Genomic DNA, 13856 nt, shown 5'->3' on the forward strand with positions numbered 1-13856 from the left:
TTCTAGCAGGTCATTTGGGGGTTGGGAGGACATCAACTATCTTCTGGAGGCCCTTTTTTTCTCTTTGTAGACCAAAGATGAAGCCTGGGATAATTTATGCCAGAACTGGTATGGGGTGAACCTGGACCAGGAAGCTGGGGCTGGGGCTATCCTTTGATAGCCAACGGTGCAATGAAGATCTGAAGGACATTTCCACCTCCAAAAGGTTTCTTCCATGGAGGTGGAATTTATTTCACTGCCTGTGCTGCTTCTTCCTCCTGCTCTGCCTGCCCTCTGTGACTCCAAAGTCTCTAGAACAGCATGTTCTCCCAGAGGGAGACTTTCCATGGATAGCAACAAGCTGGGAGCTCAGGCAAGGTCTGAGGGGCAAGAGAGGACAGAAGAGGCTAGAGGGGAGAACGGAGATGCTGGAGGTGAGACTCAAACTCTGACTCAGTCCCACAGCCACAGGGCTGTGTGTCCCCATGTCCCATTTCTCTGCGCTTTTCTTCCTAAACCAAACAGACTAACTGGCTTCAGCGGGTTTTAACCGCTAATACTTCATCCACAGGAGGACTCCTTCCCTCCCCCTCTCATTATACTGGTATAAATGTAATTATTCCAGGTATAATTAACAGAAACCATATTTCTAGAGTCAGCAAGCAGCCTGGGTGTGTGCTGCAACCTGCCGTGGCGTAGCTGTTATCTCTGGCTCACAGTGGAGGGTCAGTGCTGCTTGGGGATGTCTGTGCTACTGCCAGCACGATAGCCTGGGGGCAGGAGGCCCCACCAGCAAGGTGGGGTGCTGAGGTTGCCAGTTTGCAAGCACAGCACCCCAAAACCCGGCCAGAAGCAGGTAGGGACCTGCCGGCCCTCCTTCCCCTGGGCTCCGCAGTGAAGACACGGTGTGGGAAAGAGCTCTCGACCTCTCACACTTCGCAGCCCAAATATTCATGGAGAGTCAACACTGATGCCTTGTATCAGCCTGGGACGTTCAGGAGATGTTCCAGAGTGCAACCAAAGGAGAACGGTGTCTGAGCAGACTTATTTGCCCCAGCACCGAGATGACTGTGGGGGAACCTCATTGCAGCCTTCCCATCCCTGAAGGGAGCAGAGGAACAGGAGGGGAATCAGCTTGTTAAAGGGTAGATAATGGCAGGACAAGGGGGATGGAGTGAAGCTGAAGGAGGGGAGGGTTAGATTAGGGGGAAGTTCTTTCCAGAGAGAGTGGTGAGGGGCTGGAACAGGCTGCCCAGAGAGGGGGTGGGTGCCCCATCCCTGGGGGTGTTCAAGGCCAAGTTGGCTGGGGCCCTGGGCAACCTTGTGTATCTCCAGACCTGGAGGTTGGTGTCCCTGCCTGTGGCAGGGGGGTTGGAGCTCTGTGATCCCTGGGGTCCCTTCCAACCCAGCCCAGTCTATGATTCTATGATTCTGTGACACAGTATCACTGTTCACATTCCTCTACGCCAAGAGGCCAGCCTTGCTCACACTGGTGAATATTCTGCAGACGCCGCATGGTCCAGCATGGCATGGCAGAGCCAGGTTTAGGGTTCCACCAGTCTGAAAGTGGAGAACTGATCTGGCCTCACCACACAAGCATGCTTCTGGTGGGCTGACCGTGTCACCAAGGTGGTTTCCTTGTAACAGGGCAGCTCAGCTCAGCAGAATGAGTTGCATCTCGTTAGGGACACTAGCCAGAAGAACATGCTGATGTTCCTATTCCAGTGAAGAGCCTAGGGGTGGCCTGGCCTCGCTAACAGCGGCTACTCATACCACAGGATCCACTCTGCTTCCATTGGTGGGGTGCTAAGGGCTTGCAGGGCTGTGGGGCAGCAGGGCAGGGAGTCCACACCAAGCACCACATGTGTATTTGAGCAATGTGCTGCTGTGGCACAGACAGCTGAACCCAGCAGAGCCAAGTTTTTGCCAGGTGAAATAAGCCACACCAGCGCTGGGTGAAGAAAGCTTTGGTGGCTGAGCAAGGCTTGGCTTAAAAACCCGCACTGATAGTGAAAGTGTTTATCCTGAAGGTTCCCCATCATGTACCAGCACCTCCCAGGCTGCAGCCACAAGCCAATTTCCCCAGGTTTGGGTGGGTGGCAGGGGTGAGTCTCCAGTTCCCTGCAGCCCCAGCCGGCTGGGCTGTACAGGTGCCTGGAAAAGGCAGCACGTGAGCGGAGAAACCCACCACCCCAGCAGCCTTTTGGGGAGAAAATGGATGGAAGCTACTCTACAAGATCGCAGATGGATCTGGCCCTGCTCACACTTCAATGAGCTCGACACAACTTCTTGTACCTGACACCACGACCCGCTTGTTTCACCCACAGAAGCTCAGGCTTCAGGGGAATCTTTTGCTGAGCCCTGTGCAGTCTGTGGGACCCCAGTTGCTGACAAGGCCCTTTGCAATGCCCCAGCTGCTTGTTGTGCTGGACTGTTTGTTGGCTCTCTGTGTGCATGTGAGGGCATGTCCCAGCTGCTTCCCTGTGCCGGCAGTTTCCTCCTGTTCTTTACACATGGATTGTTTGCCTGGCTGGGAGGAGAAAAAAATATTACATCCAAGCATCAAATTCCCCCCTCTCCCCTAACACAGAAGCCCAACACCCCAACTCTGGAGCCCAGCACATCCACTCAGGGCAGCACACAAATCCAGTGGCAGCTGCTCCCGAGCAAGCTGTCCCTTTAATATGGAGGTGTTAGTGCAGAAACTACTGCTCCCAGGGTACAGTGCTTTGTTGTAATGTCCAGACCCTGAGCCTGGCCTGTGCTGGAGCAGCGCACGCTGGGGCCTGTAGTTTCCACACAGCTCTGGCTTTGTGGGGAAGGGGAGTGGGTTGAGTGCGGGGGGAGACATGAAGGGAAAACACCCCAAACCCGTGCTTGGCAGCTGGTGCCAGCTTGGTAAGGCATAATGTGAGGAAGAGCCACTCTCCCTGCCTGCACCAGGCTGTGTTTTGTGACCCTGGTGCGGTTGTTGGGTGCTTTGGTGTGAGCAGGGCCCGGGTGGACGGCTGCTGTTTGGGGCAGGGGCGCTGGCAGCTGCCCCGCAGCCTCCCCACTGGCCAGTGCGCTGGGTTGCCCAAGGCCAGAGGCAGCGGTGCAGGGTGGGGGGGTGCGTGGGGTGTGTGTCTCAACCACAGCCCCGCTAGCCGGGGGAGCGCTGGTGCCGGCAGCGTCTGGACAGACACAGCCGGTGCTCCCCAGACCCAGGCGGGGAAGGGGCCGCGCTTAACACCCTAAGGCCCCCAGCCCGGGCCTGGCCCCAAACCTGAGCCCGGCAGGGCCCCGAACCGTTCCGGGAAGCGAGAGGACGCGCAGGAGAGCATCAGGCACAGCCTGTCCCCCCTCGCGGTGCGCTCAGGCCGGCGCGGTGCGGCTGTGGAGCAGGAAGGGGCAGCGGTCAGGGCAGCGGAGGGCAGGGCCCGGCCCCAGCGCGGCCGGAGGAGCTGCGGCCCGGTGGCGCTTACAGCGGCCTCGCCTTCCCGGCGTGCAGCGCGGCGCCCGTCCCCGCCGGGCCGCCATGTTGTCGGAGTGAAAGGCAGGGGGAGAGGCAGGCGGCGAGCGGCCTGGGGGGGGCCGAGATCCGTCTTCATCCTACCGCTCCGCCCGTGAGTATCGGCACCGGACCGGGCCCCCGGCGCGTCGCGCACCCCCGCGGAGCCGCCGGTGGGGCCATATTGGTGGGGGGGACGGGCGGAGAGCCGCCAGGCCGCCCCGAAGGCGAGCGGCGGCGGGGCGCTGCGCCCAGTTCTCCCGCCCGGCTCCTTGTCGGCGCTCGGGGGCTGGGGCCTGGCCCCTATTGTTACCGGGGAAGCGGGGGGGAAGGGGGGGGCGGCGAGTGCGGTGGGCCCCCGCCTCCCGTGAGCGGCTCCCCGGCTGCTCGTCGTCGCGCCCCGGCCGGCAGGGACGGGGGATGGGGGTGTGTGTGTGTGTTATTGTTGGGGGGAATCCGCGGGCCCATCCCGGCCGGGCGGCGACGGCACCTACCGCCTTGTTCCTCCGGTTCCGGCCCGCCGCGGGGACCCCCCAAGCCCCAGCGCTCCCCCTTCTCCCGGGGGAGTCCAGCCCGGCGAGGGCCGAGGCCCCGCTTTGTTGCTCTGGGGGGGCTCGGCCCGGCGCTGGCCCGTGGTGCTGGAGGGGAGGGGTGGTGGTGGTGGTTGGGTTCCCCCTTCCCCAACCCTGAGGAGGCTTCAGCGGGGCTGGGGGGCTCCGTGTCCGCGCCAGAGCAGAGGGACGGTGCCTGGCAAGCGGGAGGGAAGGGGAACGCAGACAATACTTTTTGATGTGCTGGGTGACCCTGGGGTTTTCTGTTTGTGTGGGGCTTTTTTTCCTCCCTTGTTTTCATCTCGGCTTTGCGTAATGACACCGTTTGGCCCTTTCCACTCGCAGAGCTGTAATTTTAAGAGTCTCGTCTCTTGCCCCTAAGAAATACACCGATTTTTTTTCCTCTTTCTTTTGTGTACATGTCTAATAACTTTGTTCTGAGCAGAGATTTTGGGTTTTTTTTTTAATTCGACAGATCATGAGTAAGGAATTTCCTTTATTAAAGATGAGGGAGGTGGGCAAGGGGAGGGGGAACATTGATCTTGGGGTGTCTTAACGCTGGTGGTCTGTGATCAGTTGCCTCTTCCCTCCTTCTCCCCCCCCCCCTTTCCTGCTGCCTCTCCCCAGGTTTTCGGGAAAACACAAGGTTTAGCGTTAAAACTTCTTGTAGGCCACACAGCTCAGGAACAATGGCTGCGCTTGGAATTGGCCACTCTTAACTTTACAAAAAAACCCCCAAAACCCAAACCAGAAACCCACCCAAACTCCTTCCCAGCTGAACTTTTAGAACCGCACGGCTTTGTGCTGCTTTAATTCCTTCGTATTGTTATTTTTAGAGGAGTATTGACTTAAGAGCCCGGAAGATGATCAGAGGGGCTGGAGCAGCTCCCCTGTGGAGAGAGGCTGAGGGAGCTGGGCTGGTTCAGCCTGGAGTAGAGAAGGCTGTGGGGGGACCTCATTGCAGCCTTCCCGTCCCTGAAGGGAGCTTATAAGCAGGAGGGGATTCAACTTTTTAGAAGGATAGACAATGGCAGGACGAGGGGGAATGGATTAAAACTAAAGGAAGGAAGGTTTAGATGAGATATTAGGGGGAAGTTCTTTCCAGAGAGAGTGGTGAGGGGCTGGAACAGGCTGCCCAGAGAGGGGGTGGGTGCCCCATCCCTAGGGGTGTTCCAGGCCAGGTTGGCTGGGGCCCTGGGCAACCTTGTGTAGCTCCAGGCCTGGAGGTTGGTGTCCCTGCCTGTGGCAGGGGGTTGGAGCTCTGTGATCCTTGGGGTCCCTTCCAACCCAGACCATTCTATGATTCTAAGATTCGAACGCCTCACTGTGCCCCTGGTGCAGATCACAGCAGTGTCGTTGCCACTTTGGCTTAAAACTTGCTGGGAGATGCCTGCAAAGTTGTTTTTGTTTTGTGGTACATCCCGTAATCTGAAGTATTTTGCTTGTGATGATAACACTTGGGCAGTTTATTTACACACTGTGTTTTTTTATCTAGGGAGGAGGAAAGCTGCCTGCTCTGGGCAGCCTTTGTTTGTAAATACATAACTCTTCCCACCGTGCAGTTTACCTGGGAAGAGTTAAGGAGGGATTTTTACCAGCAGTTTGGGAACGGAACAGGGTCTGAGTAGCCCGAGAGTAGCCATTAGCAGCGGTGAGCCTGGCAGCTGCCGCTTCCCTAATGAATGTGCGTTGTGTAGGTGACTCTACATATTTCTGATGCTCCCGTGAGCTTTGAATGACAGGATTCAGCTGCCTGCTACATTTAACACGGCATTTCTATAAAAAACCCACGTCTTGGAACTAAACTTGAACTACCCAGAATGCTCTTTTCCCCTTTGCTCCGCTTCAAAATGTCGCCTTTGCCAAGTTTTTCCTCTTCGTGGTTGGAGCTGCCTTGCCTGGCTTAGACGAAAGAGGAAGCGTCTGGGAGCAGGAGGCACTTGTGTGAATCTCCGTAGTGCCCTGACGGAAATGTTGGAGAGTCTCACACCCTCCCCAGTTTTTAGAGTAATTAACGCAGTTATTAACGATCTGCATGCAAGTGAAACCAGACATGAAATCAGTGCAGGTTGAACAGAGGAACCTCGCAGCCTTTCGCAGGAGGAGAGTAGCGTTGTGGCTGTGCTGGCTTCCACTCCCAACTTTGTACTGGTGGTATTTCCACTGGAAAAAACAGGGGGTTGTTTCTATATAAATACCCAAAAAGTGGGGTGGTTTTTTTGTGGATTCGTAGCATCTTCCTGTAGTTCTTTGGGTCTTTTTTTTTTTAAAGACTGCCCTGAGGTAACTTTGTAACCTCTTTTCCTGGGGCTGCTCAGATTTCATTGTCTGCGATTAATACACACCCCGACGTGGTGATACCTGAATTTCTCACCGGAAATGAATTACTTTTTTGTTACTGTGTTGTGGAGTTACTGAAGGGTTTGTATAATATTTGTTAAAGGGAAAGTAAAGAGAAAATACCAGTAAATCACAGTCTAAAAATCAATGAAGGCTTAGTAATATCAGGTAGGCTTTTTTTTGTGTTGTTTTTTGAGGAAGGTAGTGATTTCCATGCTTTCTGTAAAGGCAGAGGGTTAGTTCTGTTAAATGTTGCTTGTATATAAGTTCTGAAGGTCTTTGGATGTATAAAAAGCCTCACAGAGCTGTTTGTTTATGTGGCCAGGAGGCTCTGTGTGTGTGTCAACAAATGCACGTTGTAGGTGCAATTAAAAATCTTACTATCACCACAGCTCTTGCAGACATTTTCTTCTGAATATTAACACTCTTGTTAATTAGTGGGACAAACCTGAGTAAGTTTGATCAAAGATAGGACTTGGGTTGGGTTTTTTTTTTGTGTGTGTGTGTGTCAACCTTCTCCACTGTTAGAAAATTGTTCTTGGAAGTTGCTTGTAGTAGTTGACTGTTGTTCAAAACTACTATGATGAGCAGAGAGGGAACAGAGCTGCCTTTCAGGCCGTCAGAGCTGCTGTCAGGAGCAGGGCCAAGGTTTCCAGCCACCAAGGTACAAGAGTAAAAGCATTCTCGTGCTGGTATGCAGCTGTGGTGGGTGTCCTGAGGGCTGAGCTCTTCTTCTTCCACCCCGGTTTCATCCTCAGTGGTATTTGTGGGCTTGCACATAGGTTACTAACTAAACTAGCAATCTTTTAAAATAATAACAAGAGTAATAATTCTGACTATGCCATGCCTTTAGAAACAAATCTGATTTGCTCTTCATTAGCTGAGCATTACATAACAGGGGCAAACGCTTGTCTGTTCACACATGCAGAGTCTTCACTGCTTGTGGGGTCAGCCCATGACGTTGTCTTAAACAAAATAACACACTTGGGCCCTGCTTTTGATGCTGGGATGCCACTAAAACATTTGCGGGGGGACAGTAAGTGATTGAGTTGCTGTCAGCCTAGGCTGCCTGTTCTTCTGCATGCAGATGATTCTGGGTGTAGGCAAAGCTTTTGGGGTATTTTTGGTCTCTGTGGCTCACCCAGCATTCATTCCTCAGTGCTGTCGACAGCAGGACTGGCACTGCTGGCTGCTCTGGCTCTGGAAGGTTCTGCTGAGATCCTGGACACCGAGAGGGTAGCTGCTTCTCTGGGGAATCTCGTACAGAGCATCCCAGTGTGTTTGACCATCTCATGACCCAACCAAGCTTCTGAGCTTGCAGGAAGAGCACACGTGGTGTTTGGGACTTAATTAACTCTATAAGCATCCTTTCAAGTTTGCATTTGAGAAACAAGCAAACAACAAACCTGTTGCCTTGATGCTTTGTGTGACCCAGCGAATACATTGTGATACAGGGGCAGTTGTGTATCGATTGCAGATCTGCCTGGTATCTTGTTGGGTGTAAATACACACAGAGGCTCTGATGGTGTGATTTGTGTTCCACCACGTTTTTGGGGGGCTTTTTTTTTTCCTAGCAGTCTTCTGCAGCAGCACTCCAGTCAGTGTTTTGTCCATCTCATAAATTGGTGTTTAGATTTCACTGTAATGGGCACCTTATGTGGATCTTGCACATATTGATAACACTTTACAGCACAAAATGTGGGATTTCTGGCTAGTGTGCATTTTTATATGATATTTTAGTTGCTAGCTTAATGGAGCAAATAACTATGTTAAAAGGAGTCAGGTTTGGCGTCGTGATGTTTCCCTGCCAGCCACGAGATGGTTGTGTTATTGAATATGTAAAGCTGAAGCTGTAAAGATTTCATGTTTTCTTTCCCTTCTCTCTCTCCCCATCTCTCCCCCCTCCCCTCACCCCCTGTAGGTGTTGGTGGAATGAGCGTTGCGTGTGTTTTGAAGAGAAAAGCAGTACTCTGGCAGGACTCGTTCAGCCCCCACCTGAAACAGCACGCTCAAGATACAGCTAATCCCAACATGCCTGTTGTATTGACATCTGGAACAGGGTCCCAGGCTCAGCAACAGCCAGCTGCAAATCAGGCGCTTGCAGCAGGGACACACTCCAGTCCTGTTCCTGGATCCATAGGAGTTGCAGGCCGCTCCCAGGACGACGCTATGGTGGATTACTTCTTCCAGAGGCAGCATGGTGAGCAGCTTGGGGGAGGAGGAAGTGGTGGAGGCGGCTATAATAACAGCAAACATCGCTGGCCTACTGGGGATAACATTCATGCAGAACATCAGGTAAAACAAAAAAGTTCAATGTTTCCAAACTCTCAACACGTGAGCGCACCGGGCTTGTGATAGATGCTTGTAACCCTGCTTTATAAAGCTGTAGCTGGTTATTCTGTGGTTGAAATGGCAACAGTTGTACTTTTTGTGGTTGTTTTTTCTTTTCAGGTTTTCCATGCCTCGGTAGCTGTAAGCTGAAATGTTTCTGCTCTTGGGGGGTGTTGAAATCCACTCTCTGTGACAGTCAAATGCATGTTTGCAAAATTTATCATTCCCTTTATTGATTTTCTTTATTTTTTTTTTTTTTGGATGTGTGAACCAGCGTAGCAGTGACTGCTGGAGTCAAATCTGTTGCTGTAGTTAAATAATTCTTATGTAATGCTATTACAAAACTGCCAATGCATGTAGGTTGGGCTTTTACCATTCCCAATATTGAAAAACACAGTTCTGGAAGTTGCTGCTAGTGTGTTTTCCTGTGTTTCTTTTGCTTGTTTGTTTTGGGGTTTGGGTTTTTTTGTTGTTGTTGTGGTTGGGAAGGGAAGATGCTGTTACTGTGCTTGGCTGAACTGAGAACATCCTTAACAATGTCATGAAACACTGCTGCTTGAAACACAGCTATGTAACGGTTGTGAAAGGGTAGTGGGCCAAACTGTGTCTCAGTAGTAGTGTTTACTAGCAGTCTTTTCAGTAGTTGCATTGTCAGATGTGCTGCGAGTTAAATGAGTGCGTGACTCACTCGAGCTTTCTGTCGGTGACCTGTAAGTAACTCGTCAAAGGAGGAGATGTGCTTCCTCTGCTGAGGGAGCAGAACTTAAGTGTAAGCACATTTTAGAAACGAATGATTGCCACAGATATTGTTAAGGCAGCAGACACAAAGCTTTTGCAACCTTTATGAATATCTCCTGCCTCTAGTTTTTCAAATAAAAGCGAACAAGCCCTTGCTCCTCTGCTGTTCCTCCCCAGGGAATGTCTTGCCATCCGGACATTTAAAAGCAAACATTGCAGGGAATTTTGCAACCTCACTGAAGTCACTGTGTACATCAACAAAGGATAAGCCCTGTTAATTTGTTCTTGCAGAGAAAAACACATTAAATACTGTGATAAGAACAAAGCAGCTAGAAGAATATTGTAGCTATTCCCTTATAGGAAAATGGAGTTTTTTAGTTCTGGTATCACTTTAAATGAAATAACCACACTGAAATGAGATGTAATCTCTCTGTTAACTAGTTTTCAGTTGCTAACTGTAAAACCTGTTTCAAGAGACATTGATGGAAGAGATTGTAATGTGTTTAAGTTGTGGAAGACACAGTAAGCAAAGACTTATTATTGAAAGACCAGAACTTTTAGCTTTTGCAAATAAAAGCTGTGATGTGTCTGGTGTGGGGATGTTTAGGTAGGAAGTGCTTTTGTTTGGACATTTTGTGAAAAGATGACTTCACAAAGTAAAGTGAGCATCATAAAGTTCTTAATATTTTTTTTTCTTCCTATTTATAATCTCATTTTCCTTTCTCTGAAAATCCCTAAAGTAGTGAGCACAGCTCACTGGAGATTGAGGGACCAGGGGACAAGATGCCAAATACCAGCACAATGTTTAATGACTGCAGGATTTGGAACATTTTTACTGAATTCTTTAATAAGGCTGAAATGTTTACTCAAACAAAAGAATCCTACCAGTTACAAAGTCTTGTCTGGTGTCAGTAGACATGTTGCTCTTCCTCAGCTTGATTGTCTTCAGCAACTTTTGAATGAAATGACACCAATTAACATACCACTTAATGAAATAAAACCTCATTAGTTTACACGAGTGTAAATCAACTTTTAAAAGCTAGTGTGTATATTCTTTGGGGGCACAATGCTTCTGAGAAGGTTGGATGGAGAAAAGACACCACAGGATTGAGCTCACAAGGTTGCGTGTGATGCTTTCTCTGCTTTTCCCCCACGTGAACTGTCATCTGAAGCTTGAGAAATGCCCACTAGAGTATAATTAAAGTTGGAACCTTATCTGTTCTACTTCCTGCTGGTTTTTACATTGGCTGTCATGTATTTGTCATGCAGTCCTGGTGTTTTGCATTCAGTATGTATCTTTAAACCAATCTTCTGTGTTTCATTTCTTCAAAGTCAGCCTGAGATGGGGCAGTAACTCTTCTCTTGTGTGTCTTACTTGATGCTCCAGTGACTGATGGGCAGTTTTATCAATATGTTTATTGCTTTAGCCTTTCTTGACTGCCTCTTTTTCCATGGTTCCCCATTTGCCTTCGGGTTTTACTCATGGGAAGCAGAATGCAGGATACATGTAATCCTACTACTGCCCTTCCTTTTGACTTTTTGGCCACCTCTGCATCTGCTTCCTAAATCATGAATTCCTTGGAGCAAGACCTAGTCTTATGCGTGCAAAATTATTTAATTCAGTTTGGGCTTAGCCAGGATAGAATTGAATTTGTCCTGCAAGAGCAGAAGTGGAAGGAAGTGCTGAGACGTGCTGAGAGGTGGGGAGTTGTTACTGATGTCTGCTAAGTCTCAATTTCTACAGATACACTTGTATTATTGTACTCTTGATTTTAGACTTCCAAGGGGAATGTGGCCCTTGTCTTGTTGCCTTGAAGACTGGTTATGAAACTCAGTAGCTAAAAGATAATGGAAAGTTAGAAAAAATAATTACAGGGTAACATGGGTTAATGTCTGCCTAAAGCTTGGGAGGTCGTAATTAAAGGTATGGGGATTTTTTTCTTTAAATTGTTGAATCTCAGTATCTTCTTTGTTCTGTACGTAGACAGACATCTATCTCTGCAGGTGATAATACTCTGGTGTTTTTTACCAAATGATAGCATTTCATCATGTGTTATTAAATAGCTGGGAGTGTTGTGAGTCACAACTTATTTACAGGATTCTTGCTTTTCATTTTTTTTATTGTGCTCCTGTTTCTCCTTGTCATTTGGCTGTACTGTGATTAGCAGCTCTGACAATTGAGCTGTGAATAGTTTTAGTAGGGATGGCTTTAGACAAAGTTTCTGTGCTCCCAAGGAAGTAGACAGTGTCCTCTCCTTGTGAACAGGAAGAAAATGCCAGTTCTATATTTTTACCTAGAAACTTTCTCTTCCCTTTGTCCTCCAGAAAGGGGGAGGGGATGAGGAGGAGGGGAATAATTACATTTTAGTCTAAAATTCAGCAATTAAAGGTGCTGGTGTCACTTTTTCATGTTTAGGTATCGGACATAAGCTACCCACACAAATTGTGCATATTATAAATTCCTCAGTATTCTTGCACATGTGTAAGTAGGAATTGGCTTTTTTTCTCCTAGATTCAAATCTGAATTCCTAAGCAAAATTCCAGCTGTCTGCAGCTACAAATACTTAATCACCAAACTTTCCATGGGAGGCACTTCCATCAGCCAGGCCTTGACTGCAAAATGTTGTTTTCCTTTTTTTAATCCACAAAAGTCAGCAAGATAAGGTTGAATGTCAATGTCAACCAGTGATTCCAAGATAAAAACAGGAGAGGTTTAGGCTGTTGTTCATTTACGATGCTTGATTACTCCTCAGGCTGTTTGGGCAGTTTTGATAGCTGTGCTGGGGTGTTTGTATGTTTTTTATCCTCCAAAAAATGGGTAGGGATCAGAACCTCACTTCAAGTAGGTGAGTGAAGAGGTACAAGATGACTCCTGATGAGTAATGGCTTCGATAGGTTTGTCTTGGTTATGATAGGTTGTTTGTCTTGGTTATGATAGGTTGCATATCTGATTACAAATCCAAACAGCCATCTGCCTCTCCTGAGGGGAGTGAAAAGATGGTCGAGATGTTCAGCAGGGAGAAGTTATCAACACTGAGCAGTTTTTTAGGAAAATTTGCTGTGTTTTCTTGGATGGGGTCTCTGGTGGCTTGTGCATGCATGTATGTTCTTGAACTGGAGTGGGGAGAGAGCTTCTCTGGTGGTGGTCTCGTCTGAATTACAGTGATTGGTATACTTAGAGTGTCTGAATTGCATAGGGTAATATGGGAGTTGCTTAGTAAAAGCAAATGATTTTAGGGATTTACTTTCTTTGAGAGCATGTTTAATTAATAATTCGAGACAATAGAACTCTGCAGGGATCATCTTGTTCAATGTGGGGAATTCTTCACATACAGTTGGTGAAGAATAGTCAGAGCGACAGGGCTGGGACTGGGTTTTATGCTCAGTTTTCCTTTTGGCAATGTGACCGTGCAACTTCTTAACTGGAAGCTTTCATTCAAGTGGAGACAGAAGGTGATTCTGGCAGCTGCCCTTCTGGAGCACAGCTACTCAAACTATGCTGCTTGATGCTGCGAAAGCGTCTGGTTTTGACATTGTTTGACAATGTTTGGTGCCTGTTGGCAGGCACTGCGACCGGAGTTTGCCTTGAAGTCATGGCCAGGTCCTCAGAAAAACAGCCTGGGAGCTGAGGAAGCAGAAGCACTAGCGTGTTTTCTTCCAAAGTAAAACCCCACTGAAGGGACAGTTAACTGCAGGATGAAGGATTCCTGATGTGCCTGTGAGCACCCAGCGTATGAGGTGGTTCAGCCTCTGTGGTTCAAGTAACCTGGCTAGTTGGGCTACAGTTTAGGGCACGTATTCAACATGACTGCACATGTGGCTCTGTTCTTGGAGAGCATTTTCTGATCTATGTTTCATTAAATCCTGAATTTTCATGGGTACTTCCATGAGTCATAGTGAACTGGCTTGGGCCTTTCTTGCATTGACACTGAAGTAGCTGTGCTAACTTGATATCCAGATAGTGGAGAACATAATACCTTGCTGAAATGAAATGTCTGGTTTGGCTGATTTGGTTTGCAGAGATTTCTCTGTATGAAGGGTTATCTTGTGGAGGGGAATCTGAACATTAAGTTTTCTGCTTTACAATGCCTTTTGAAAATTCCTCCTGAGATAGAAGGAGCCTGAGAACATTGGCTAAGTTGGATATTTGATGATGGGTATTGGTAAATCTCTCTCTTCTGTGGGGGAGAAAAAACTTTCTGCAGGTTTCAGGGTAGGTTAAAAATCTGCTGCTTCCATAGGTTTTACTGTCCCTGACAGGCAGTTGCAAGATGTGTGGCTCTGGTTGGGATTGCACAAGTGGTGTGCTGGCTTTGTGATTTCTCTGTGCTAGATCATCTTTGTAGACTGCTTCCTTGCTGTGTGCTTGCTCAGGAATAGCAAAGTTATTTTCACATGCTTGAAGAAGACTTCAGGTATGTCAGTTA

General features: G+C 48.8%; 1 protein-coding gene across 2 annotated transcripts in view; it reads left to right on the plus strand.

Moving 5' to 3' along the window:
* Positions 1-3516: 3516 nt before the first annotated feature.
* The window catches only part of PUM1 (pumilio RNA binding family member 1), a 78169-nt gene continuing 67829 nt past the window's right edge, over positions 3517-13856 (plus strand). Inside the window, exons 1-2 of one of the 2 annotated variants that reach the window (XM_084274225.1) lie at positions 3517-3584; positions 8282-8655. In XM_084274225.1, the coding sequence (XP_084130351.1) occupies positions 8293-8655 (363 nt within the window). In that variant the 5' untranslated portion in view covers positions 3517-3584; positions 8282-8292. Of the gene's footprint in view, positions 3585-8281; positions 8656-13856 lie in introns of those variants that run through there. The other variant, XM_084274224.1, reaches the window with a different exon arrangement.

This window comes from Gallinula chloropus, assembly GCF_964237585.1.
Source record: "Gallinula chloropus genome assembly, chromosome: 22".
NCBI classification, from domain to species: Eukaryota; Metazoa; Chordata; class Aves; order Gruiformes; family Rallidae; genus Gallinula; species Gallinula chloropus.